Here is a 25,862-nt window from a genome sequence, read left to right on the forward strand (position 1 = left end):
TTATTTTACTTTATTTGCCACCCTGGGCTCATCTGGGAGGAAGGGGTGAGAGAAATTTTAATAAGTAAAATAAATAAAAAGGGGACTAGTTAAGTTCAGAGAGGAGATGGTCTCTCAACAGCCAGGACAGGAGCTGCAATAGTTAAATAGAACCTCCCATTGCTGGGAGATGAACAACATAGGTGTCTGCTTGAAGCCCCATTTGCAGACTTCCCAGAGGCATCTGGTTGCCACTGTGGGAGGAGAGGCCAGCGTAGATGGAGCCCTGGGGCTGATCCAACCACCAGGCTCTTCTTAGGCACAGGCCAATCTTTAAGCAAGGTTGGGGAAGATTCAGAAAAAGGATACATTCAAGCCCAAGTGAATGTACAGAGCCACAAGGGATGTAAACAGTTTTTATTAAGACACCGTTTTTATCTGTATGTTGTACATTATATAAAATTCCATTTACACTCTACAAAAAAACACCTCCTAAAAGGTGCACAATGAAGAGCTTTGGGGCATGTGAGTCAGTTTCTTTCACCACCAGACTGATATCTGCTTCAATACTAAGATTGTGCAAGGAGGTAACACAGCAGAGTATAAAAATCAAGATACACACGCCGGAAGGTCCCAGCCCAGGCAGAATTCTCCCATCCGTTAGCTTTGACTATTTTCTGCAGTGGGATGGTTTTCACACAGCAGTGCCCTGCAACACTGACTCGGTAGTGATAAAAAGCAGGATCACAGGCATACAAGGAACCTGCTCTGGTGTTGGTCATGTGAACAGGACACACGCGCGCGCACACACACACACCCTAACCCCACCCAAAATCTGCAGTTCAAAATAGCTGGAGACCAGCACAGGCTTGATGTGGGCACTGCGTGGACGGGAGTGGCTGAGCCTCTCACTGAAGAGTGTAAAAATGCCATTGCAGGAAGAAACTGGCAGCGCAGATGCATCTTTAGTGTTCATGAAGGAGTTGGGCACCCCACTCAACTCTTCCCATTGAATAGGGAAAAAGTCTTTTATGAATTGTCTCCTCAATTCTGTTGTGAATCAAGGGAGACTGAGATCATCTAATGATTTTTCATTCTCCTACGGCTGGCTCCTTGATCTACCAGAATGCATTTCCATTCCTGAAGGAAAGTGTACAGGAAATAGGAATGCTCTGCTGTTCCATAGTGAACGTTAAGCCCAGACTCAGGACGGCTGACAGCCACAGATCTTATGAAATCCTGGCCAGTGTGCAGGATACTTTTGTTTATTTTACTAAAATGACTTTCTTGTTCATGGTACCGGGTTATTAAAAAAAGTTGGATGAAATTAACAGGTATAGACAGTATTTCAAAATTTAATCACTGAATGGTTCAAAGGAAACAGGGAAAATGTGCATCCCTTGCGCTTGTGATTATTACAGTTAGTGGGGCCAGAGGGAGCAGCTGGTGTTTAGTGTTCAAAAGGTTCATGTGGAGAGTCTTGTTAAGGGCATAAGGCAGCCTCCCCCAGCCTGGCACCCTCCAGAGGTTTTGGACTACAACTCCCATCAGTCCCAGGGCTGGGGACGGCAGGAGTTGGTAGTCCAAAACATCTGGGGAAGGCTGGCATAAAACTCTGGGAAACGGTCCACCAGAGATGTCTTGCTGGGATAAAAACCAGGAGCACTGATCACATTTCATTTTATGGGCTTACAGGGGGAGCAACTGCTGGTGGGCTGGACCCAAAAACCTGCAGAAAGAGGAGCTGGCCTAAGTCAATTCCACATCCACACACAACCTGCCCAGCAAAAAGGATTAAGCAACCCAGGAAACAGACTAAAATGGGAACTGTTCTCAGCATGAGATAGGAAGAGACAGAGAAAGCAGCTGCAACAACCCTCCTGTAAATGTAGTTTAAAAAGCGAGATCAGAGCATGCCACTTCACATCTTAGGACACAAGAGTGAGAGGGGGAATAGTTTGCCTTTTGAGGTAAGGGAAAGGCCCTCCCCGACAGACTAGACAGCTTGGGGCTTAAAACCCACAAAGAGATCAGAACACTGATGGGGAAAGGCATTTAATACTGAAGAGCTGCTTAATTAACCAGAAGACTGCTCTTTCTCTCTCTGTTATTTCTAGATGCACATTTTGCACTGGGATTCTCTTCAACCGAGAAACCTTTTTTCCCCTTAAGATAAAGGCACTTCAAAAGTGAATACTTTCCAGATGTGTTCAGCTGCCTCACTCTTCTTCTTGACACCCAGATTTCACCCACTGCACCCTATCTTAAGGCACTGTTTCTGGGTCAGGCGCTTGCTGCCCTAAAGCAGAGATAGCCGCAGAGCCCCCCCCCCAACCATGTTGTTAAACTGCATGCCATGAGCAACAAATTGAACCTGAAGGGTAAAAGGCAGGGAGGATTGGCTTTCATAACAAAGTCCCGGGGGAAGTGCCCTGAGCGGGAGAACGATAGCAGCATTGGCCAAATTGCTCCAGCTCCTGCACAAAAAGACAACTCTGGAAAGGAAGCCATTTGCAAGAGGCTGAATGCTGCTGACTACCCAGGGCAGCAGAAGAACCAGGAATACTTGGGGGTGAAACACATGTCGCATCTCCTCCTACTGAAGGGTGCCAAACACACAGCCTTTGTTAAGCCACGCTGGCTACACAGACATGGGACGTGCATTGTGGGAAAAGTTCTTGCACTGAACAGGGTAACAGTAGTAGGCTGAACCAGAAGCACACGCTGACAAAATTCTTTGCTAGGCCCCTCGAGACAAGTTGAATGCAAATACTCCAGTTCAAATAATAACAATGAAATGAAATACTGCAGCTGTTTTGTTTTCCTTGGCCCTCCTGGTCCGCTGGCGATTTTGTAACTCTACACAGAGGTACATGCACATGTGTACACGCACACACACACACACGCAGGATTTTAAAAAGGGAAGGGGAAGGGGAGATGGGAGAGCTAGTGCTGCTCTAGGGCTAATGCCGCAGGATATGCAGTCTTCATCTCACGCAAGACAAAACATTACAAAAATAAAACAGAACTTGTTAGGCAAAAAAACCAAAACGTAAATCTAAAAAAAACAAAACGCTGCCATTTAAAGTTGCTTTTCAGAACACGGGGTTCCCATCCCTGGGGGAACAAGTAGTAAAAGGGAAGACGGGAGAGAACTCTTCCCCCCTCCCCAACATTGTTGTCTGAAACTGCCAGCCTCAATAGCGAGTAAGAGTTTCTTGCATTATTCCACAACAGTAAAAAATAAATTACTTTCTTCTTCTTTCCCCTCGGGATAAGAGGGTTCTCTGGCTTAGAACTCATCGTGTCGTACTAAGGCTTCCCCAAAGTCTGTAGCCTGGCTGCCCACAAACAAGTCGTACTTGTCCACAATCTCTTCTTTGGTGAGTTTGCCATCCTAATGAACGGAGAAAGACCAAAAGGGAGAACTCAGAAGCTTTGACAACAATTCATTCTTGCCTACAACTGCAAGTCCTAACAAGGAACTTGCAGGTCACCAAGGTTTAGACTGTGCTGCTGCTCCCAGATGTTTAAGGACAGGATCCTCTGAGATGTTCCCCCAAGCAAGTCTTGCAGAAATAAACTAGAGCCGTGGTCTTGCAGGGCTCCCGTTCATCTCAACAGAAGTCAATCTGGAGAACTTCCCAGGGGGCTGTGCTCTTATTTAGAACCAGGAGTATGCTAACTGATATAACAGAGCACAGAAGTGAGAGGTCTGTGCCCCAGCAGGATCACGGTACAAAATGACCAAAGAGAACAGGGATTCTCCATGAGGAAGAGGAGGCGTAAGTAAGGCAACAGCAAAGGACAGGCAGGCAACATGAGGCTAGGGCAGTGAATGGGTTTGAGGGAGGACTTGAAGGAGAATTTTCATGAATGCTGGGCACAGGAGCTTCTCCTGTCCTGGGTAAGTTGAGCTGTAACGAAGTTGCATCAGTCCCCTGGACTCCAATGATAGGCACAGAGCCAGCACCAGAGGGCGGCCAGGTTGGGCCCTGGATGAGGGCCCTGCGGCCTAGAGGGGCCCCTGAAGGGTCCCTCCTTAGGGTGGGAGAATAGCTCACCCATTCTGTGATCCACGGCAGCGTCAGGTCCTCCTTCCCGACCCTGCTGCAGATCATGGAGAGGGAGCTCACAGGCACCCCTCCCAATATAGATAGTGTGGACTTCAATAAGCCCCCACACACGCCCCACGTACCTTTCCTGTCCGTGTATGCTGTGAGGGCTGTGTGTGCATCGCTGCTGCCATCTTGGTTGATTGCAGGTGTGCATGCGATGCGCACACGTCATTCACACAACATGAAAGGTAGGTGGGGCATGCATGTTTATTAGGCCCACGCCACTTGGGGGCTATGGTGCCACAGGCCCAGGCAGGCTGGTGCCCAAGGGTGGTCATGCCTGGTGCTGGCCCTGGCTAGGCATCCAGGCCTCAATGACACCCAGCAATGTGAACTTCCAAAGCCAAACACTCTGCACAAGTGTGCCTCACCTTGTTCTGATCTGACTCATAAACAAGGTGCCGTGCTTCTGCCTCAGCATGATCATAATCTGAGGGAAGGATCCAATCCTTGGTCTCCTCCTTGTCCATCTTCCCATCACGGTTCTTGTCCCTGAACTCTACAAACTGCTCTCGCTCCGTCTTCACCCACTCGGGTTCTTCAGCATCGCCATCATGGCTATACATGTCACCTGGGGGGGGGGGGGAGAGAGACTGGCTCAGGCATGAAACCCAGATCTCAGTAACTTAGTGTGAATTTTAACCCACCAATTATCAAACAGAACATGAACAGACAATGACTAAAATCTGGAGAGGAAGGCACTAGCAGGAATGTGTGATAGTGATGATAATAAAGCTCCTGGCAGCAACTGGCTCAGCTGACTTCCTGGGAAAGAGAATGGGACAGGGGTTAGAGGGAAGGAATGATAGTAATATTTACACAGGTGAGTAAAAATGGGGAACGTGGACAATTCAGTTTATTTTTTTCAAATGGTCTGGTGAGAAATCTTATCCTATTTGTCAAGATGTTATCCTACAACATCTTGATAGATGCTATACTTATCCTATTTGTCAATCTGTGTTAGAATTGCTTCTTAATATGTTCTTAAACCTTTTAAAAATGTTTTTAATCTTAGACGATGTTTTGAAAGCTTTTTTAAAGAAATGTTTTTAAAGATCTTTTGTTTTAATGTGTTTTAAAGTTTGTTTTTATGGTGTTTAAAAGTTTTTAGTGCTTTTCCGAGTGAGGTGCGATTAGCTCCCTCCTTGCCGTCCTTCCGGCGACAAGTAAAGACTGTTTTATTTCAATGGGCATTTGGGATAGAGAACGACCAGGATTAAGTGTCCTAGGATTGGTGACTATGTTATATGATTTTATTATTTTAAATATTTTAATATTTTAAATTGTCCGCTATTTTTAACGTATGTTTTATGGTTTTAATTTTTCTCATAGTTTAATTCTTTTTTAATTGTATACTTCTGTATGTTTTAATGGTGTTGTTTTTAGTTGTAAGCCGCTCTGAGTCCTATTGGAAAAAGGGCGGGGTAGAAATAAAGTGTATTATTATTATTATTATTATTATTTATTATTTGTTTGCTGCCCTGGCCTTCTGCTGGGAGGAAGGGCAGGATATCTATCAATCAATCAATCAATCAATCAAAGATGTCAAGGAACACAGAAACAGCTTGAAATATACAGCAGTGTTAACCAATTAAACTAGACAGGCAGGGCAACGAGCGCCAGACCTGCAGCTCTGGGATGCTGGTCCATCCCATGCAGCCGCTGCTATCGCCCCAGCTCTAGCGGCCATGCTTAGAAGCCTCCATATACACCAAAAGCTTGTTGGGGTTCACAAGGCTTCCTGCAGTGGAGCAGGGATTTATTTCTGCACAGTGCTGCTCAGTTCCCCTAATGCTATCCTTATATCAGGTACCACACTTCCCACTCCAAAACATGCAGCTTCTCCGTTTCTGCATTCAGGAGACCAGACGGGGCGCCCTCCGACTGGCAAGGGCTGAACTGGGTAAGCAGAGCAGGGCGCTCCCTACAAGCCCAGCATCCTACCACTCTGCCCCTCAGGCAAATTCAAAGGTTGCCAGGGGTGGGCTGTGTACTTACTGTGCAACTAAAAAGGGACAACGTAATTCCAGCTTTGTTCTCAAATCACGAAGAGGGAGGGAGGGACCTTTTCTGGTAGATATGGTAGTCTTCCTGATTCTTGTGACTAGTAAGCATGAAGAGTGACAACAGGAAGGTGAACCAAGGGAAGAAGAGAGGAAAGGGAACTCGTGGGAGGCTCACCTATGTATTCTTCCAAGTCAATCAAGCCGTCCCCATTCTTGTCAATGTCTTCCATTGTTTCCTATTGTGAAAAATCCAGATAAGTATCACAGCAAAACCCACCATGTCCATTCTTCATTAGACAGGGAAGATAAGCGAGCAGAAGAATTGCTTCCAGAAGGAAGAAAAAGGGACTTAAGCTCAAATCAACACACAAACACACACAGGCTGGAGCACAAGGGCCATCCAGAAGCCCCTCTCCCAAGCAAGTTCAGAAACCCCCAAGACCAACTCGAGTGATTAAGAAAGGCTGGAATTCAGAGTCACCGGAACCTGCCTGGTAAGACCAATGGCCCCCCTCCAGTAATGGGGCTTCCCGAACCATATGTAGAGATATTGGGGTACTGAACTGGTGAATTTCAGCATTGTAAGCAGATGGTGTGGAGTTGTGGCCCCAACAGCTGGCCAGAACACATTTCAGAAGTAGTGCAGGAATAATGGGCTCAAGTTGCAGGAAGCCAGATTTCGACTGGACATCAGGAAAAACTTCCTAACTGTTAAAGCCATACAACAATGGAACCAATTACCTAGAGAAGTAGTGGGCTCTCCGACACTGGAGGCATTCAAGAGGCAGCTGGACAGCCATCTGTCGAGAATGCTTTGATTTGGATTCCTGCATTGAGCAGGGGGTTGGACTTGATGGCCTTACAGGCCCCTTCCAACTCTGCTATTCTATGATTCTAGTGTAAAACACTTCTTGTTTCATAAGCCTTTTGCCGGCAGGATATTGGTGGAAGGGTATATAACTGTATTTTACTTCTTCCCTATTTTAAGTTGCTGTATTGCTCCTCTGTGGCTCAGGTGCCGTGGTGCCCACCTGCACGACAATGTCCTTCATGTAGTCATATTCCTCAGGATGCAGGAAAGCTGTGAACTCTTCCTTGGTAGCAATCAGGTCCCCGTCCTTATCGGCCATTTTGAACCTCCGCTCATCTCTCACCATCATCTGTTTGTAATTGAAGCCATCGTCGGGGTCAGGGTCGTCTGGATGGCAAGAGAAAGGTTGTGTCTATTTAAGAACCAGGAGATCACCCGAAGGGTTACTAACAGCACCATTCAACATTGTCATTGATACTGCTGCTGGAAGTGCTCAACCCACAAGTGTACTGAAAATGTCACAGGGCCTACATTCAGGAAAAACAACTGACCCAGCAAACTCCACTGAGCCCCACCCTTTCCTAGAGGGAAGTGTCATATGGGGACTCCTTGGCCACTCTAAGGACAAGATCCCTGGAGTACCTCAGCCGCAGAATGGCCACACCAGGTCCCAGGTGACCGGAATTTTTGGCTCAGCTAGCAGGAACACCCAGAAGCGGGCAGCTCTTCAGTGACTATGACTGAATAAGTGTTGGACTACGACCTGGGAGACCAGGGTTCAAATCCCCACATAGCCATGAAGCTCACTAGGTGACCTTGGGCCAGTCACTGCCTCTCAGCCTCATGAAAACCCTATTCATAGGGTCGCCTATAAGTCGGAATCGACTTGAAGGCAGTTAAAAATTTACATTTTTAACCACAGCCAATGCTCCATTCTGAATTATTAGTTTACTCAGGTAATAAACTTCCCTTCATATATTAAAATTAAAGTTAAAGCAAAGAACAAAATACTAAATATTGCAATAGGGCTGGCTCCTCTCTCAACAAAACCTTCCAGTCAGGGAGTGAATGACAAGGAAGATGATGTGTTGGGAACAGGGTCAAAGCTTTACACTAGCCTTCCTCCATCCTGGTGCCCTCCAGGTACTTTGGACTACAACTGCCATCAGCTCTGGCCAGGTTGGAGGAAAGCTGGTTTACACAATGGTACGGTCAATACCAGTAAACAGGCTCCCGCTTTTTGGAAACATTCCCTTCCCATAACACGATGACCTTTGCCATTTCGTACACGCTTCTTTGGCCACCAAGCCTCTCCTAACTGCACATTGTTTTGGCTCTCTGCTCCTGCCACCACAAAGGAGCCAAGGAGCGCAGAGTGGGGCCAAGATACTACCGTATAGCCCATGATACTCAAATAGGACGCAGACTGAAATGCAAACCAGCTGTTGGGAGCAGCTGAATGTGCTAGTGGTGAAAGGTGGCTAACTGGTGGATGGCAGTTCCAAAAGGAACTGGGCTCAGCAGCCCCACCAAATTTTAAATCAAGAGGTGTGTGGTTTTCTGTTTAAGAAAATTGCTCACAACTGCATGTTAAGAAAAGCAGCAGTGACTTTCTTGCAAGTTGTTCACATAAATGCTATTTTATTAGTATCCCTTGCACATTCTGGAAAGGTAGTCACTACCTCCCAGCCTGCCCCCCACCCCAACCCCCGTGATCTTTGCAGAATCTTGTTCGTTTCTCATTCCCCCTCTCCCAATGATCTCATTTCATGTGCACATTTCATACCCATGAACCCTTTGCTGTTGGGTGAAGCCACTCGTAGAACAGAGCCCCAACAACATCTATCCATGGTGTGGCGGGAGGAAGAGGTCGTCCCCAGGAACTATAGCTGAACCAAGAAATGAGCCTCCCCTGCCCTCGGTGCAGAAGTGAACAGAGTGCTCCTGGCCAAGGGCGGGGAACTTGTGGCCCTCAAGATGTCCCTGGACTACAACTCCCATCAGCCCTGGCCACGCCGGCTGAGGGGAAGTTGAGGCCACCATCAACTCCAGAAGGCCACAGGTTCTCCACCCCTTTCTTAGGCAAACGTCTTGAAGAGTTCAAATGCAACAGGACATTTAAAGTTAGCATACCGTCTGTGGTACCATTCTGAGAAATTGCCATTCATACCAATTCACTATGTTTGATTAAAAGCACCAATAAAGCAGAGGTGTGTGATTGCATCTCTGTTCGAAGTCCAAGTTTCCTAGGATTTCTTCTGCATTGTCAACGTGAGGTTTACAAGAGACAATCTTCGGGGAGAACACGCTACCCCCTGCATGGGAGGTTCCAGAGAGGACGGCATTCCACCCACAGAGATGCATCAGGGCCCAGCCCTAAACCATTATGCGTATCAGACCTCTTGTGGCCTGCCAGGACACACTCACACCCCCCCCACTGCCGCTTCTACTTTACTGACAGGCAGTCAGGCTTACTGCAGCTCTGACAACTTGCCCCTTACCCAGGTAAGTGCCATACGTCACGTTTCTGTACTCCTCCCAAGAGATTACGCCATCTTGGTTCATGTCATACTCCTGCCACTGCTGCTCTACATTGTCATACACGTACTTCTTCTGCGCCTTCTTAATCCAGGCCTTCAGCTCCCCCTCGGTCACAAGCCCATCCTTATCCGTGTCTATCTTATTTACAATCATTCTACAAGACAAAACAGCAAGTTTCAAGGCGCCGGCTCCACAAGGCTGTCACCCCAAGAGCAGAGACCTACCTAAGACGTAGCCGTAGGTGGCATTTTTATACTCTTCCCAGGAAACGAGCCCGTCCTCATTGAGGTCGTGCCCCTTCCACTGGCGCTCTACATCCTCGTAAATCCAGCGCTTTTGGGCAAACTTAATCCAGTCTTTTAGCTCTTCAGGAGTTACAAACCCGTCCTTGTCTTCATCTATCTTACTTACAATCTTTCTGTAGGAAATGCAGAAAAAGCCAGCAAGAGTTAAAAGAAACAAACAAAAAAGAGACCTGGGCCTACATTTTCCATCAGGGGTATGTGGAACATCTACTGGGCTGAGCACTCAGTGGCAGCCCACCTATGTGAGGAATAACAGGTCTCACACCAGGGATGAGGAACCTGTGACCCTCCAGATGTCGTTCAACTCCCATCAGCCCTAGCCAGTATGGTCAACAGCCAGGGATGATGGCAGCTGTAGTCCAGCAGCAAGTGGACAGCAATAGGCCCTTCATTCCTGCCTTACACCCTCTTCTGTATTAGTAACCTCTAGTGTTTGACAGTCCCATTCAACAGCCTCCTAGACACAGTGGCCTCTAAACTCCACAATAGTTCATATGGAACACATCCTATGAGAAGGCCAATCTACCTGTTGTTGTTGTTGTTATGTGCCTTCAAGTCGACTACGACTTATGGCGACCCTATGAATCAGTGACCTCCAACAGCATCTGTCATGAACCACCCTGTTCAGATCTTGTAAGTTCAGGTCTGTGGCTTCCTTTATGGAATCAATCCATCTCTTGTTTGGCCTTCCCCTTTTTCTACTCCCTTCTGTTTTTCCCAGCATTATTGTCTTTTCTAGTGAATCCTGTCTTCTCATTATGTGTCCAAAGTATGATTTCCTCATTTTAGCTTCTACTGACAGTTCTGGTTTAATTTGTTCTAACACCCAATTATTTGTCTTTTTCTCAGTCCATGGTATGCACAAAGCTCCCCTCCAGCACCACATTTCTAAAGAGTTTATTTTTCTCTTATCTGCTTTTTTCACTGTCCAACTTTCACATCCATACATAGAGATCGGGAATACCATGATCTGAATGATCCTGACTTTGGTGTTCAGTGATACATTTTGCATCTGAGGACCTTTTCTAGTTCTCTCATAGCTGCCCTCCCCAGTCCTAGCCTTCTTCTGATTTCTTGACTATTGTCTCCATTTTGGTTAATGACTGTGCCGAGGTACTGAAAATTTTGGTTGATAACCTGTGCCTCATCACATTCTCCAGTATTAACTGAGTGCAAGCTTGCAATGCCATGTAAGCACTGAATCAGATCCTACCAGAAGTAAGCCATTATTTGGCACAGATAAGTTGACTTAAAACATTAACTTGCATTTAATAGTCATGGTCTCAGGCACGAAAAGCCAGAGAGACACACATACTTCCTCCTTGCTGTGACATTGGAAGCATCACTCTGGGCAGCTGCCTCAGAGATCTCCAGTCACAGAGCAAGGAAGCCACCGCAGCAGAGTATCAATAGAGAAGGCCAGGCCAAGAAGACACTCAGGAGAGATGACAACCAGGGAAAAGGAGGGGAAGGGCTATAGCTGTCACTGCTGAGAAACTCGTAAAATCAGCCAAGGTGATTGGGGAGGGGGAATGGGTTGTTTGGAGTTCAGCTGTTTTGGGCTCAACCTCTTTCCTCACCACCTATTAGCAAGCAGACTGTGTACTGCATTAAAAGACATTTCCTTTGTAGAGTGCCAGATTCGTTTCCTTGCAAGCTCTCAAGTGCCAGGCATTATGCTCAGGCTGCTTTCCACCCCCTCACTGTCCTCCGCTTACATCAAAGCATGTTGGAGAGAGCTTAACTGAAACCCAACCCACAAGGAAAGGTCAACTGAGGTGGCAATTCTGGATAAGAGGAGGCTCGAGACCCAGAAAGTAACTTATAACCTGCCTAACCTAACTAGACAACCTCTCCACTGAACAGCAGGATACACACACACACCCTGCTACTTTGCCCAATGTGACTGGGGTAGAGACTAGGAGCAACGCAGGCCCTGTCTAGGGCAGCCTTCCCTAGCCTGGTGCTTTCCAGATGCTTTGGACTGCAATTCCCATCAGCAGCAGCCAGCATGGAAAGCTGCTCCAGAGCATGTGCCTGTGATGCAAGCTGAGCTACAGTGCGGCCCACATTTCTGCTAGAAGGACTGGCTTAACCAAGTTCTTGCATCAGTTCTCCAACTAAAGCATGAAGGGACCTAAGCCTGTGTTACCACACTGCTGGGCAAACAGCCAAACATTAACTGTGAATGCTGAAGACAATCAGGTTCTTGACTCCTAGTCTCCTCGTGGTTACCATGGCCAAGGTCCCCATGACACGTTCAGAAAAGCTCAACACAGAGGGACTTCAAGCAGCAAGCTTGCGTGATTTATTTTCCAAAAAAAGCTTCTGCAAGTCTGGAGCAGCAGAACCATTGGAATGCTTGGCCAAATATAACCACAGCTGTCACCCCTCTTACTTGACACTTGGGCCATGGGGCGGGAGGAGGTTGGAGAGAGGCATTTCCCAAGGCACTGCAGAGGGTGAGCCACCAAGCCCCATCAAGGTCACAGCCTTCTTGTGGAGCTAATTTAAACAAAGGCAATAAAATAGGGTTAATATATTAGCACCGCTGTTTGCCTTAGCGTGGATGCCAGGACTCTAGTCAAGTCTCCTCAAATAACTGTTAAGATGAGCAAACTGCCAGACTCGTCATGTGCTCCAATTTTATTACTGTTAATCAGCAACTTAATGCAAACCTAATAAGATGCACCTCCACCAGTTTCAATGAAACTAAGGCTGTAACCTTACAGATACTTTCTTGGAAGTAAGCCCCCTTTAAGTCCTATGGGTTTACTTCTGAGGGAAAAGTCACTAGCGTTGGGCTGCCAGTCTGTCTAAAGCAGGCCTTCCAGAAGCTGTTGGTGCCCAATTCCCATCAGGAAGGCCAACAGCCACGATGATGGGAGCTGTAGTCCAACTACATCTGCAGGGCCACAGGCTTCCCACCCCTGGATTAAAGGCAAGTGCACTAGCTTAGATGAACTGTGCAAAGCAAGCAGCTTCAGGAGTCACGCATGGCTGTCTGCCCCTCCTCTTGAGTGCCAGGTAATCCTCCACGCACAATTCCTTGGCAGATGTAGAGCATTCTCCAACACTGAAGAAAACTCAGCAGCCCCTGCTCACACAGAGCACCGCATGTTCATCAGAGCCCATTAGGAGCTGGATTGTGGGCAGAACATCTGACAGGATGCAGCAGACTCCAGCCACCCCCAGGCCCTCCAATGTGAAGAAACATCAAGCCACTCAAGTTGCAGAGCTACACTTCGAAAGGGGACAAGCACTCAAAGTTCTGCCACTCACACCCGGCTCCTCTTACCCCAGCCTTTCCTTGCTCTCTTCTGGTGTCAACTGGTCAAAAGTCTTGGCCTCATCAGCACCCAAGAAAGCGTCATGGTCATAGTCAAAGTTCTGTGCATCGTCATGGGCTTTGTCGCTGAGCTGAGGGTCGTGGTGGATGCGGTCTTTCTTCTCGGTGGGTTTGCTCAGAGCACAAGCAGCCCACAGGGACAGGTACAAAATGACTTGCCGAATAGCCACCGCCATGGTGATGCCCTTGGGAAATGAAAAGTAAGAGCAACAATTAGCTTGTTTGAAGCTGCAGGCCTTTCAAGCTTCCTCACATACCCCAGCCCCCCTGCCACAAAACACTTCCAAGTGGAAAGAAAGGACATTAGCACCACAATTAGCTGGCTGGCTTTACAAGACACTGCTAGTCTTAATTAAAAAGAAGTGCAAGTGTTTGAAAAGAGCATGTTGAATGCGCCCAGATGATCCCTGGGGCTATTATTTTCTGATGCCCCTGGAAACTCCTACGTAGGCATCAGTAACTAGTGGGGCACACATTTGCCCAACAACACTAATATGTTGGGTTAAACTACACATAACTGACTAAGCCACCCTCCTGAAAAAAAACCCATTGTGAAACTACAAAGATGCATTAGGAACTGAAGTCATAACTTGTCAGCCATAAATATTTAGAACTAGAGAACTGCAGCCAAAGACTTGGCTGGTTCCTTCTGATCAACGTGAAATCCACTCCCCACATATCCCACTTCTCTTGACAGGGCTGCCCCCAGAGCTCATTGGCTATAGTCACAGGGCCTCCAAAATCTCCCTGACTCATCAATCTCCCTACTGCCATCTGCATACTGCTCCTCTGTCCTGAGGTCCCAAATGAAGTTCCTTTAGACAAGGAAACGAGAAGTCGGGAGATGCACGTTAGTTAAAGCAGCCTTTCCTAATCTGGCACCCTCCAGATGTTTTGGACTACAACCCCCATCAGCCCCAGCCAGGAGGGTGCCAGGTTAGCAAAGGCTGAGCTGAAGGAAGAATACAGTGCTGGCTGAATTTAGGAAACTAAGGGAGACAGAGAACTGAAGGAAGGAGGGACACATACTTAAGAAAAGGAGTTGGCTTTCTTATTGGCCCTTCCTTTCAGCAACTGTGTACCTTTTTCTTTCTGCCCTCTGCCTCTTCCACCACCCATCTATCCATTCCCCCAGTTTCCTTTACAGCCAGCTGTCTGTTCTGGTTTCTTTCCTTTAGCTAAACCCGAATCTTGATTTCCTGTTTCCTTGACCAGAGCCTAGTAAGAATGTTTTCACCATCAAGGCTAGCCTTGGGACTTCTCCACAGCACCGTCATCCCGACGGAAAAATGTGAATTTCTTGAACATACCATGACATCATAGAGGCTCAGCCAATCAGTGGTTGTTTGCAGATTCATTAAGCCTTGGGAAAACATTCAGCGCAACTAAGTAAGTCCTTTTGGAATCCAACCTTGGTGCTGCATTATGCCATTTTTAGGCTCAAGCACAACTCCTTCAGTGATGTTATGAAATTCCAGTTTGAAGGAAAATTCCACAATGAAGACCAACGCTAATAACAATATTTAATTTTCATAACGTACCTACTACAGCTAGGTACTGCACATACAGCATATAAAAACAAGTTAACTAGGTAAGAGTCCTCTGAGAACTGAAGGGAGGGGAGCAATGTTCCATTTGTTTTCCTGAGAACTACAATCTATCCAAAATACTGTGGCAGCATATCTAATTTGCTCACCGTTACGGAATTTTAACAATGCCAAGTGTAAAAAGGCACATAATTTATCTTCAGAATGTTCACAGCCCAGCCCACAGAAAAAAGGGCAGGGACATGAGCAAACCAGAGTCACAAAGCAGCTTCAGTGAATGTTTAAGGTCCTGGGGGAGAGATCCAAGCCCCCCCCAAGCAATATCCCCCCCAGGCATCATGTATATTTTATGTATGTACTGTGCTTGAGGGGGCTTGTGCAACTTGCATTCAAGCAGCAAGACTTTTAACTATTTATAGCACATCCTCCACGACCCCTTTGACGGCTGCAGAATGGGTTCTGCATATGTCACAAGGCTTCTTAGCTCAAGAAGGAGCCCCCACAATACCCAAACAGGCAAAGCGAGCGACTGACGCAGGGGAAAATAATGCGAGAAACCTTTCTGCATACCTAACCATGTCCTCTGGACTGCAGCCCAAGTGTCTTTGCCACTCTTGTAACCTAAAAGAAACAGGCCTGGAAGATCTCAGGGACCTGGTTCCCTTGAAATAAAAACTTTTCAGAGTGAAAGTCTAAGGCTACTGCCTACCAATTCCAGTTTTATCTGGTCCTGTGAAGTAAGCATTCCAGCAACACAACACAATACAATCAATCACTCGCTGGATCGTCACCTCGTAGTGGTGAGCGGGCTTGAGTGTTCCAGTAAACCCTGTGAGCGATGCTGTCGGGAGTTATGTACTCCCAGCAGGGTCGCCCATGGTGGTAAGGTCAAGGGAGAGGAACCAGACAAAGAATGATCCAAGAAAGTCCTCAACGGCAGAACAGGCGGAGGATAACAATGTGTATGTTACAACGGCTGTGAAGGGAGATGAAGGCTGCAACAGATAAAGGACTTCCAATTGTCATGGTATCCATGCCATTGGATCAAAGCCTTTTTCTGTCAAGATAGTGTGTTGATTGCAGTGCGCCGATCTCCCCACATAAAACAAATTCAAGCACAGGCGTCTTCCAACCAAATTATCTTGGAAGATAATCTTACTCGGCCACGAGTGATCACCAGTGGGTGAGTGACAATACAGAAGACCCCTCTTCTGCCTTACACACAGAATCAGATTGTTGCTCCATCTTGCTCAGTACTTCCTACTCTGACTGGCAGTGGCCCTCCAAAGCCTCAGACAAAGGTGCCTTTTCCTGCTACTTGAGATTCTTTAACTAGAAATACCAGGTACTGAAAGTAGAACCTTACACATGCCAAGCATGCACCCCACATTACTGAGTATGGTGTGAGGTGGGGGGCACAAATTCACTTGCCACAATCACCTGAGAAAGCATGAAGTTTAGGAGCTGGAGCAGAGATTTGTCCCTGTTGCTGTACCAGCCTTCTGAGGAAGCACTTTGAAAGCTCAACTGACTTCCAGAGACAAGGCTCCCCTCCCCTGAGGGAGAGCACACATTCTGCCTGGGCACCAAGCCCAAAATGTATGGGGACATACCTACAGCTCCTCATTCTTGACTTTCACTGACTTGGAGCTCTGTATTGCTCAAAACTCAGCCCCAAACAACATGTTATTCCACTTGTTTTGTGTTTCTTGTCTCTGTGGAACCATCACTAATTGGGTTGGGCTGAAGACAGAAAAGAAACCTGCAGAAGTGTCATCAACGTAAGGAGCAATTCTGCACTTTATTTATTTATTTATTGCATTTGTATACAGCCCCATAGCCAAAGCTCTCTGGGCGGTTTACAACAATTAAAAACATTAAAAACAAATATCCAAATGTAAAAACAAATTTTTAAAAAGCAATTTAAAAACACATGCTAAAATGCCTGGGAGAACAGGAAAGTCTTGACCTGGCACCAAAAAGATAACAGTGTTGGTGCCAGGCGCACCTCGTCATGAACATCATTCCGTAATTTGGGGGCCACCACTGAGAAAGCCCTCTCCCTTGTTGCCAGACCCCCAGCTTCCCTTGCAGCAGGCACCCAGAGGAGGGCCTTTGATGTTGAGCATAGTGTATGGTGGCTTTGTGTCAGGAGAGGCGTTCCATCAGGTATTGTGGTCCTAAGCCATGTAAGGCTTTATAGGTTAAAACCAGCACCTTGAATCGAGCTCGGAAACATACAGGCAGCCAATACAATGCAGTCACTTGGAGAATGTTTGCTATAGAAGGAATGAAATCTATCTTAGGAGTATGTGCAAGCATGCTTAGGGCTGATGGTCCACCACAGGTTTGTGACATTTGTGCACCAGACCCACTCATCCTCATGGAACACAGTAATGATATAATCAACTGTTGAAAATCCATGTCATGTCATCAAGACAGGCAAAGCCGCCAAGAGTGTGAGTTCTTCTCAGCTGAGTACTGCAGGAGCAACGCATCAAACCAAACCAGAGCATGCTGGCAGTTAACACTTCTCTTTGTGGTTTCTGCTGCAGCAGACTGACCTGGCTACCTCTCTGGAAACATCTCAAATTCCTCAAGTGCTCATATAGCACCTGTGTTAGGAACACTGACATTTGGCATCCCATGTTAGTACTACCAGAAGGCCAGGGGTGTGCAGGGAGGGAGAATGGAGAGCCAAACCACCCCCAGGACACCTGCAGCAAAGCCCGTTTCATCTTCCCAATACTACCTAAAATGGTGCGTAAGAAACAAATCCCTCATGAGAGTGGTCCAGTCTCAGCCCCTACCCCAGCACTAGGTTCAATAGCCAAGCAGCCGGAGAGGGATAGAAGCTACTATACCACCCCTAAGTTGCCAACCCCTATGCTACTTATAGCAATTGCAGCAATTTACCCTTACTAAGCTGCATATTCAAAATATAACTCCTCCCCCTAGAAAGCCAGGGCTGCTAATCTTGGACTTGTACTTGGTGCCCCATTACCCTCCTGGGTTTTGCAGGCTGCCACATGATGAGGGACTGCAATATGACAGGCTTGCTTCAACACAAGTAGGTATCACAATGTCTCTGGAAGACAATGTATATCCTCACTCACATATTATAGACCTGAGTTCTAAAATAAAGCATTGTTCTGCTGCCTTTCTTAGGACTGTGCACTACATTCCACTCAGTCCTACTCCACAAGCACACTTCATTTTTAATGAAACCAAGTTTTCAGGAGCCCTCAGGGCTCAAGCATATTCTGGTTTAGTTAATTAGAATTTAGTCTGCCTATACTAAAATTCTCAGCTTATACTGATACTATCAACATTGGTAAATAAAACTCCACTGAAAAGTTTATCTAAAGGAGCGCCTACAACGCCACCAATCATGCCGCCTGACAAGATCGGCCACACAAGCCTTCTCTCAGTCCTGCCAACCAAAGCAGCTAGGTTGGCGGGCACTAGAGAGAAGGCCTTTTCAGTGGCGGCCCCCACCCTCTGGAACTCCCTCCCACAAGATCTTCGGCACATCTCTTCCCTGAATATGTTCCGCAAGGCCTTAAAGACCTGGCTTTTTCAGCAGGCTTTCGGGACTTCTGGGGAGGCTTAATATTCTTCTGTTTTAAATGCCTCCTATTATGTATTGTTTGCTCTTATAATTTATATATTTCACTGTATTTTTATATTGTATTCTGCCATATTTATTGTATGTACATCGCCTAGAGTAGCCATTGGCCAGATAGGCGACACATAAATTAAATTTATTATTATTATTATTATTATTACTAAGTTAAGGTCTAGAGAGAAAATTAAAAAAAAAAGTTTTGTTGACAACCCCAGCTAGAGTTTAAGCGTGCCTTCTGTGCCTGTCCCCATAGCTAGGACAAGCAAAATAAATTCAACAAATTATGTAAATAGTTAATTCATTTCAAAACATTATACTGGTTGTAGAATTAGTCTTCTCCAAATAAAAGATTTGGGTCACCTTGGCACAGAGTTTTAACTTTCTTAACAGCACTGCAGATAAATCGATGCCACCAATTCTAAAATGTCCTAGAGGCAATAAATGTCAGGGGTCCCCCCCCCCATTTATATCTTTACCACATATTCTTATCCAACACTTCTGCTTATCAAACCTACCGGATATTATGCTTTTGCTTGCTCCCTAAATAAAGCAGAGTTGAGCTCTGAATTGTCTCCTTGTATGACACAGGTTGTGTTCAACCAAATTCTGCTCAGAATAGAGCCACTGAAATGAATGGACTCAAGTAAGTCCATTCATTCAATGGGTCTACTGTGAGGAGAACCAATGTTAAATAGAACTCAGTGTTCCCATGTCCCCATAAGGGTTTTTTGTAGATCATTTTTGCCCCTGATCAAATCACATCCCCATTCAGAATCGTGATCAGAGCTCAGTTTGACAAACTTTCTACCTTAGTTCATAAAAGTCTCCTGAAAGTTACATAGGTCAAGAGGACTATCTAGCTTTGCAACTTTGTCAGGCTGCTAAGAATCCAAGCATTGAATATGAAAGTTGGACAGTGAAAAAAGCAGATAAGAGAAAAATCAACTCATTTGAAATGTGGCATTGGAGGAGAGCTTTGTGCATGCCATGGACTGCAAAAAAGACAAATAATTGGGTGTTAGAACAAATTAAACCAGAACTGTCACTAGAAGCTAAAACGATGAAACTGAGGTTATCATACTGTGGACACATCATGAGAAGACAGAATTCATTAGAAAAGACAATAATGCTGGGAAAAACAGAAATGGAAAATGGACTGCCTTCAAGTTGATTTTGACTTATGGTGACCCTATGAATAGGGTTTTCTGGGTATGCAGGGGTGGTTTACCATTGCCTTCCTCTGAGGCTGAGAGGCAGTGACTGGCCCAAGGTCACTGAGCTTCATGGCTGTGTGTGGAAAAACAGCAGGGAGTAGAAAAAGAGGAAGGCCAAACAAGAGATGGACTGATTCCACAAAGGAAGCGACAGAGCTGAACTTACAAGATGTGAACAGGGTGGTTCATGACAGATGCTCTTGGAGGTCATTGATTCATAGGGTTGCCATAAGTCGTAGTCGACTTGGAGGCACATAACAACAACAACAACAATCTATATACGACACATTTTTCAAAGGTGGGGAGTCAGGCAGGAGGAATAAGGCAGGTTAGGGAGTGCAGGAGTGTGACAATGCTCTTGGAGGTCACTGATTCATAGGGAAGCCATAAGTCGTAATCGACTTGAAGGCACATAACAACAAAGAGTCCAAGCCACCTTCCATCATACACACTCATTTTTTCAATGCTCTTTTTCTTTCAGAGCCCAAGTGTGTTATGGCACTGCCTGGGGAGAGAGAGCAAGTGCATAATCAACTTAGAACTTTTCAGGCAAAGTAGCTGGCCTACTCCTACATATATTGAAGTGCCAAACATCAGTGATATTTTGCCAACAATAAAAGGCTCTTGTTAAACTAGCCTTCCAGTCGTATGCCACTGGTGCTGGCCTGTGTTGGCCTTGTACGTGCCAAAAACATCTCCAGACACAGTTTCCCCTGAAAATTAGCTACTTGAATCCTAGTTAGCTTTGCTTTCTCATTAATGACAACTTACAGTCAAGGTGTTTCACAAAGATCAATTTATAATTAGCTCATTTAACTGCAAGAAGTACCGCATTTCTACCAAGCACATGAATCACTGCCCCACAATCTAGCAATGTTGTTGTTATGTGCCTCCAAGTCGACTACGACTTATGGAGACCCTATGAATCAGTGACCTCCAAGAGCATCTGTCATGAACCACCCTGTTCAGATCTTGTAAGTTCAGGTCTGTGGCTTCCTTGATGGAATCAATCTAGCAATAAAACTGGATGAAACAGGAAGGCAGACTGATGAAAATAAAAAAAATATTATTTAGATACTCTCTAAATTAGAACTGCATAATAATTGGTTGTGATGACTGTGAAGACATATTGATTTAAAAACAGAGTACAGCAGAACCTTCACAGTACAATCGTGTAGTTTCATAAATATTTGAAATGTTTTTGGAAAAGATATTGCTTATTTTCAGATAACTTAACTCTCATGGTCACTGGCTACACTAGAATTACGTTCACCTGTATCACACATATAGCACCAAAAAAATCTATTTTTATAAAACCAATAATGTCATGAGAGGATCAGAAGTTGCATTTTAAAAGTTTACAAACTGTATGCAACTGACTTCCATGCACACAATGGAGCTTCCTTTTCCTCTCGTGTTCCCTCTCCCCTTCCCCGGCACACCCTTAAAATCAGCTATAGAGGGTTGGGGGACCCTCTGGAGCAGATCTTTTGGAGGGGTGGCGGGGAAGAGAAGAAATGCTAGTCCCATTGGGCAAGCAGAAGTACACATATGGAGCACTGAATACAATCCATTATGTTCATGTTAAGTTCAGATTTCATTTTCAAAACAAGTTATTTTTAAAAGCTGAATCAATTTTAAAATTGTTTTGGATTCCAGAAAAATCTCTCTTTTTTTAACCTATGCTGCATAAAACTGGCTGACGATTTCATCTGGTTTACTCCCAAATCTCCCTCTCTTATTTTTCAAGGTACTGGGGCTATTTTGGCAACTAAACCATAACATTTTTGACAGGCACACAAACTCATTCATACACATGCAGGAGTCTGGAAGCCAATTCCCTGTTTCCCAAATGTCACACAATAAGCTGTTTATGCCTATTAGCTCTGAAGCACAGTGAAGAACAGGAGTCAGAAACCCCAATGCCACTCCCCACTTTGATTTTGCTCTGGCCCCCAAATCCATCACTGAACTATGTCAACAAAAGGCAGAGATTCTAAGGGACATGGACACAATTGGTTGGGGAGGGGAATCACTACACAAAGCAAAAAGCTGTTTGCTCTTCTCTCAGAGGTGGCCAGACACTCTGTGGCAAGTCTCGTATTACATGATTTCAGTCTTCAATGACATAGGAGACTGGACATGTATTTAAAGAAACAGTTCAGGCAGTACGCAGATGCCTGGTTTTCAGGAGAGCTGCAGGATGGCAGGCCTCACAATCAGCACGTAAACTCAGAGCTAACAGCACAGAAAATTGGTGCAATTTAAGAGTTGACAATGGGCCCACGTGACTAAAATCACTAAAATGCCATCACCAAGCTTTCAGAGTTCAGCTAAGGATGTCTTAATTAGCTTAGATATTACTCTCTTGTGGGCTTCCCAGAGGCATCTGACTGGTACTGAGAGAACAGAATGCAAGTCTAGGTGGGACTTTGGTCTGTCTGATCCAGGAAGGCTCTTCTGGTGTTCTTAAACAGGCATCAGCCCACAAATATACGTTACAGGTGCAACATCATTTGCTATGGCATGTTTCATTAGCCAAAAAGGCATTTGATTCAGTTATATGCAAGAACATGCTTTTCTGGGACACTCATGGTTCAAACCAGGGCTGTGGAGTCGGTACGCCAAACCTTCAACTCCTCTATTTTTCTACTGTCCGACCTCTATTTTTCTACTGACCAACTCCGACTCCACCCAAAATTGCTTGTCAATCAAAATTTATTTGGAAGTCGGAGTCGGTACATTTCTAGCAACTCTGACTCCTACCAAAATTGCTTCCGACTCCAACTCCGACTCCACAGCCCTGGTTCAAACCCTGCCTTAAAAGCATTTACAGAACATGAGGTGCTTATTCAGAATGAGGTTATTCCAATGAATGCCTGTGTCAACATGAAGGCATCAACTGGGAAGTGCCAAATTCAACTGCTGCAGTATTGAAGCATGACATGACCCTCTAGCTACTTAAAAAGGGCTGCGCCTCACAGAAGATGGCCTTTGCCCTGGGCTGGAAAAATAACTCAGATGCTTAGGCACCAAGGATCTTTTTTTTAAAAAAAGAATCTGCATCAAATATTTCAGCTTTAGCCAGACACAGAATTCCTATGTAATGTTGTTATAAGATTTATGGATCTGAATTATGGGATAATAAACCAAAGATGCAAAAAAAATCGTAAAACCATTTCTAAAATTTGTTCAATTAATATTGAACAACACTGAATAATATTGAAATGGGTCACATTTCAGGGAAAGTCTTCTTAAATAAAATGTCTTTGATAGCATCATTCAAATAACTGGGATTCTCTTTCCCATGTCTACTTCTTGTCCAATAGCACCTTACGCCAAAGTTTCTAGCTCATGGAAAGTCCTCATCAGCATTCAGAATATTACCATCAGGTAACCTGAGATAACCCATTAAGTTGAAGCATTCTCTGATTTTACACAATTAAAGTACTAAGAACCCAAACAAAACGAACAGGGACTGTCTGGAGTCCCCCACTGTTTCATCTTGAATCTAAGCAAGAGTCTGGAAGTCCAAAGTACATCCACATGCAATCATTCACCACTACCTACTCTGTGTACAAGGTACAATGACCCAAGAGGGACCTTAAAACAGCAAGCAATGTGGTGTGGCTATCACATTCTGCAAATCCCGACAACTGATAAATGGGGGAATAATTCAGGACAATCACTTCTGAAATAGCTTAGAACACAGTCATTTAACTCAAGCAAGCTACATTTGTGATAGGTAGGTGTGAACAATGAGTGAATATTTACACCCACGGAATGCACATTTATATGGGCAAAAATAGCCTTATAACTTGTCAGTGACTAAGAATAAAACTAGATAATTAGTTACTTCAAACTAATACCAAGTATGTGCTCTTACATACCGTTGCATTAAAGCAGCTTCCCCAATCTAATGCCATCAAGATGTCTTGGACTAGTTTCTATCAGTCTCAGAAAGTGCTGGCTGAGGCTGATGGAAGTGGTAGTCGAAAACATCTGGAGGGCACAAGTTGGGGAAGACTGTGTTACAATGTCCTTGATTATGTCGCAAACACTACTGTGCTGTTGTTTTTCAGTATTAAACCTATTATGAATTTGTCCGCGATTACAAAAAATGGAACCTCCACATTCAGAGGAAGTAAATCTCCAAGTACCAGCTGCTGGTGGAGATTATCATGCCCAGATAGTTGGCACTGTCATATCAGAATATTATTATTATTATTATATATTGCATTAATATACCGCCCCATAGCCGAAGCTCTCTGGGTGGTTTACAACAATTAAAAACATTAAAAACAAATATACAAATTTTAAAAACATATTTTAAAAAGCAATTTAAAAACACATGCTAACATGCCTGGGAAAAGAGGAAAGTTTAGACCTGGTGCCGAAAAGATAACAGCGTTGGCGCCAGGCCACCTCGTCAAAAAGGCCATTCCATAATTTGGGGGCCACCACTGAGAAAGCCCTCTCCCTTGTTGCCAGTCTCCCAGCTTCTCTCGGAGTAGGCACCCAGAGGAGGGCCTTTGATGTTGACCATAGCGTATGGGTGGGTTTGTGTCGGGAGAGGCGTTCCATCAGGTATCGGGAACAGCACATTTCATGGACCCTTATACCACATAGTCCCCTACCCAAATTCCCCTGCAAACCCTTCATATGGGGAACAAGTCTTGCCAGCCAGTCATTCCAGGTGAGAAGTGCATGCAGTACATTAACATAAGCACCAGTGTAGTGCCACAATGCAAATGCTTTGGAAACAATGTTGAAAATGACCACGTGTTAATGTTAATGAACCAACACCTGTAATCATATAAAGAAGGCTAAACATAAGAAGAGCTGGGCTGCTGGTACAGGCCAAAGCCCCTGTCTGAAACACTAAAGAGCTGCTACGAGTCAGTGTAGACAATACTGAGCGAGATAGACCACTGAGTCTGACTCAGTATAAGGCAACGTCCTATGTTCCTATGAATAAGAAGCCCGCAAGCAGGACCTGAGTGCAACACCACTCTGCCCACTTTCGATTCCTAGCAACTGGTATTCAGAGGCACACTGTCTGAGGCAGAACACAGCCATCATGGCTAGCAAATATTGACAGAACCTCATGGAGAAAAAGGCCCTCAGATGGTTTATTTTATTAAGTTGATATCCTTTCATTCCATTCTCATTCCCTCTCTCTGTGTGTGCGTGTGTGTTTTTTCCCACCCCATGTGTGTGCGTTTGTGTGTATAAAAACACCCAATGAAACTGATCAACAGGAAATTCAGAAGGGAGAAGGGGGGAAACCACTTCAAAAATCATAAACAATAAATTTACTGCATTTTTCAAAAAGGGCTTTTTAAAAGGGTAACAGCAATAACAAAATTGGGTGATGATGAAAATCAGTCATCTATTGCTGTTTTATACAAACAGAATTCAAAGCTGTTTCTGAGCATTAAAAAGTAAGGGTTAAACAAGACAGATCAGTGGGGCCCTCCAAGTCCAGAGGCAGGATACCTCACTTGTACGCCAAGAGGAAGGGGTGTTGAAAGAGCAAGGGAGGCTCTGGAGGTGCGCTTCCCAGAAGCCCCCAGCCGATCATTGCAGAACAACAGGGTGCTGGATGGGGGAAGCTGGGTCTCCCACCCAGCAGGGCTCCTCAACGCCCCTGCGCGCAACAACGCAAAGCCAACAGGCCGTCAGAACACGGCCAGACGGCCGGCCCTCCGGTGTGCACGCTCCCGTCTCCTCAGGCGCCACCCAGCCTCCCCCAACACCCGGGCCCTGTTGCTTCCCCGGAAGAAAGAGCGCGCACCCTCGAGCACCTGCTCCTCCTAGCCACCCCCGTCGCGTTCACACGTGAACGAGGACCCGGGTCGGAGGCTCCAGGTCAGAGCCGCGGCCGAAGGAGGGACTAACCCTCGTGTGAATGAGCGGGGGGGGGAATTACGCCTCCTCACGTCTACGACTCCCCCACCAGCCCAGTTACCTTCCCCTCCTGCCGCTACTGCCACCACCACCGCCGCCTCGGCACCCTTCGCGTTCCCCTCACAACCGGAAACGGCCGCGCCACAGGCCCCCTCCGTCGCTCCTGCCTCCGCCCCGCCCGCTCACCGGCCCGGCACCCAATCAGATGCCGTCATGCCTCTCTGGCGGCTTTGCGATTGGCTCGGCCTTTTACACCCTCTTCCTCCCCCCTTCCTCCTCTTCAGTCCTTTTGCGCCTGACGTGGGGAGGAGCCAAAGGAGGCCGGGAGAAGCTTGTGGGAGCGCAGCGGAGCGGATTGGCTGGAAAGCGCCACGTCCTCACGCCGCGCGCTCCGTCTCTGCTTGGCCCCGCCCACTCTTTCACTCTCTTGGAATCCCAGTGGGAGGGCGGGTGT

The 25,862-nt window shown here is 45.9% G+C and overlaps 1 protein-coding gene across 2 annotated transcripts; it reads right to left on the bottom strand.

The window, feature by feature from the left end:
* Positions 1 to 381: 381 nt before the first annotated feature.
* On the bottom strand, positions 382 to 25,578 carry CALU (calumenin). Of its 2 annotated transcripts, none has more exons than XM_061638010.1 (7): positions 25,470 to 25,578; positions 13,059 to 13,294; positions 9,416 to 9,609; positions 7,135 to 7,301; positions 6,279 to 6,339; positions 4,469 to 4,668; positions 382 to 3,376 (listed from the first exon to the last, which is right to left on the bottom strand). In XM_061638010.1, the coding sequence occupies exons 2-7, from the start codon at positions 13,283 to 13,285 to the stop codon at positions 3,272 to 3,274; spliced, it is 954 nt and encodes a 317-aa protein (XP_061493994.1). In that variant the 5' UTR covers positions 13,286 to 13,294; positions 25,470 to 25,578; the 3' UTR covers positions 382 to 3,271. The 2 variants fall into 2 exon arrangements, with proteins under 2 accessions (XP_061493994.1, XP_061493993.1); XM_061638009.1 differs by lacking the exon at positions 9,416 to 9,609 and adding an exon at positions 9,680 to 9,873.
* Between the last annotated feature and the right edge of the window lie 284 nt (positions 25,579 to 25,862).

This window comes from Rhineura floridana, chromosome 8, assembly GCF_030035675.1.
Source record: "Rhineura floridana isolate rRhiFlo1 chromosome 8, rRhiFlo1.hap2, whole genome shotgun sequence".
Lineage (NCBI taxonomy): Eukaryota > Metazoa > Chordata > Lepidosauria > Squamata > Rhineuridae > Rhineura > Rhineura floridana.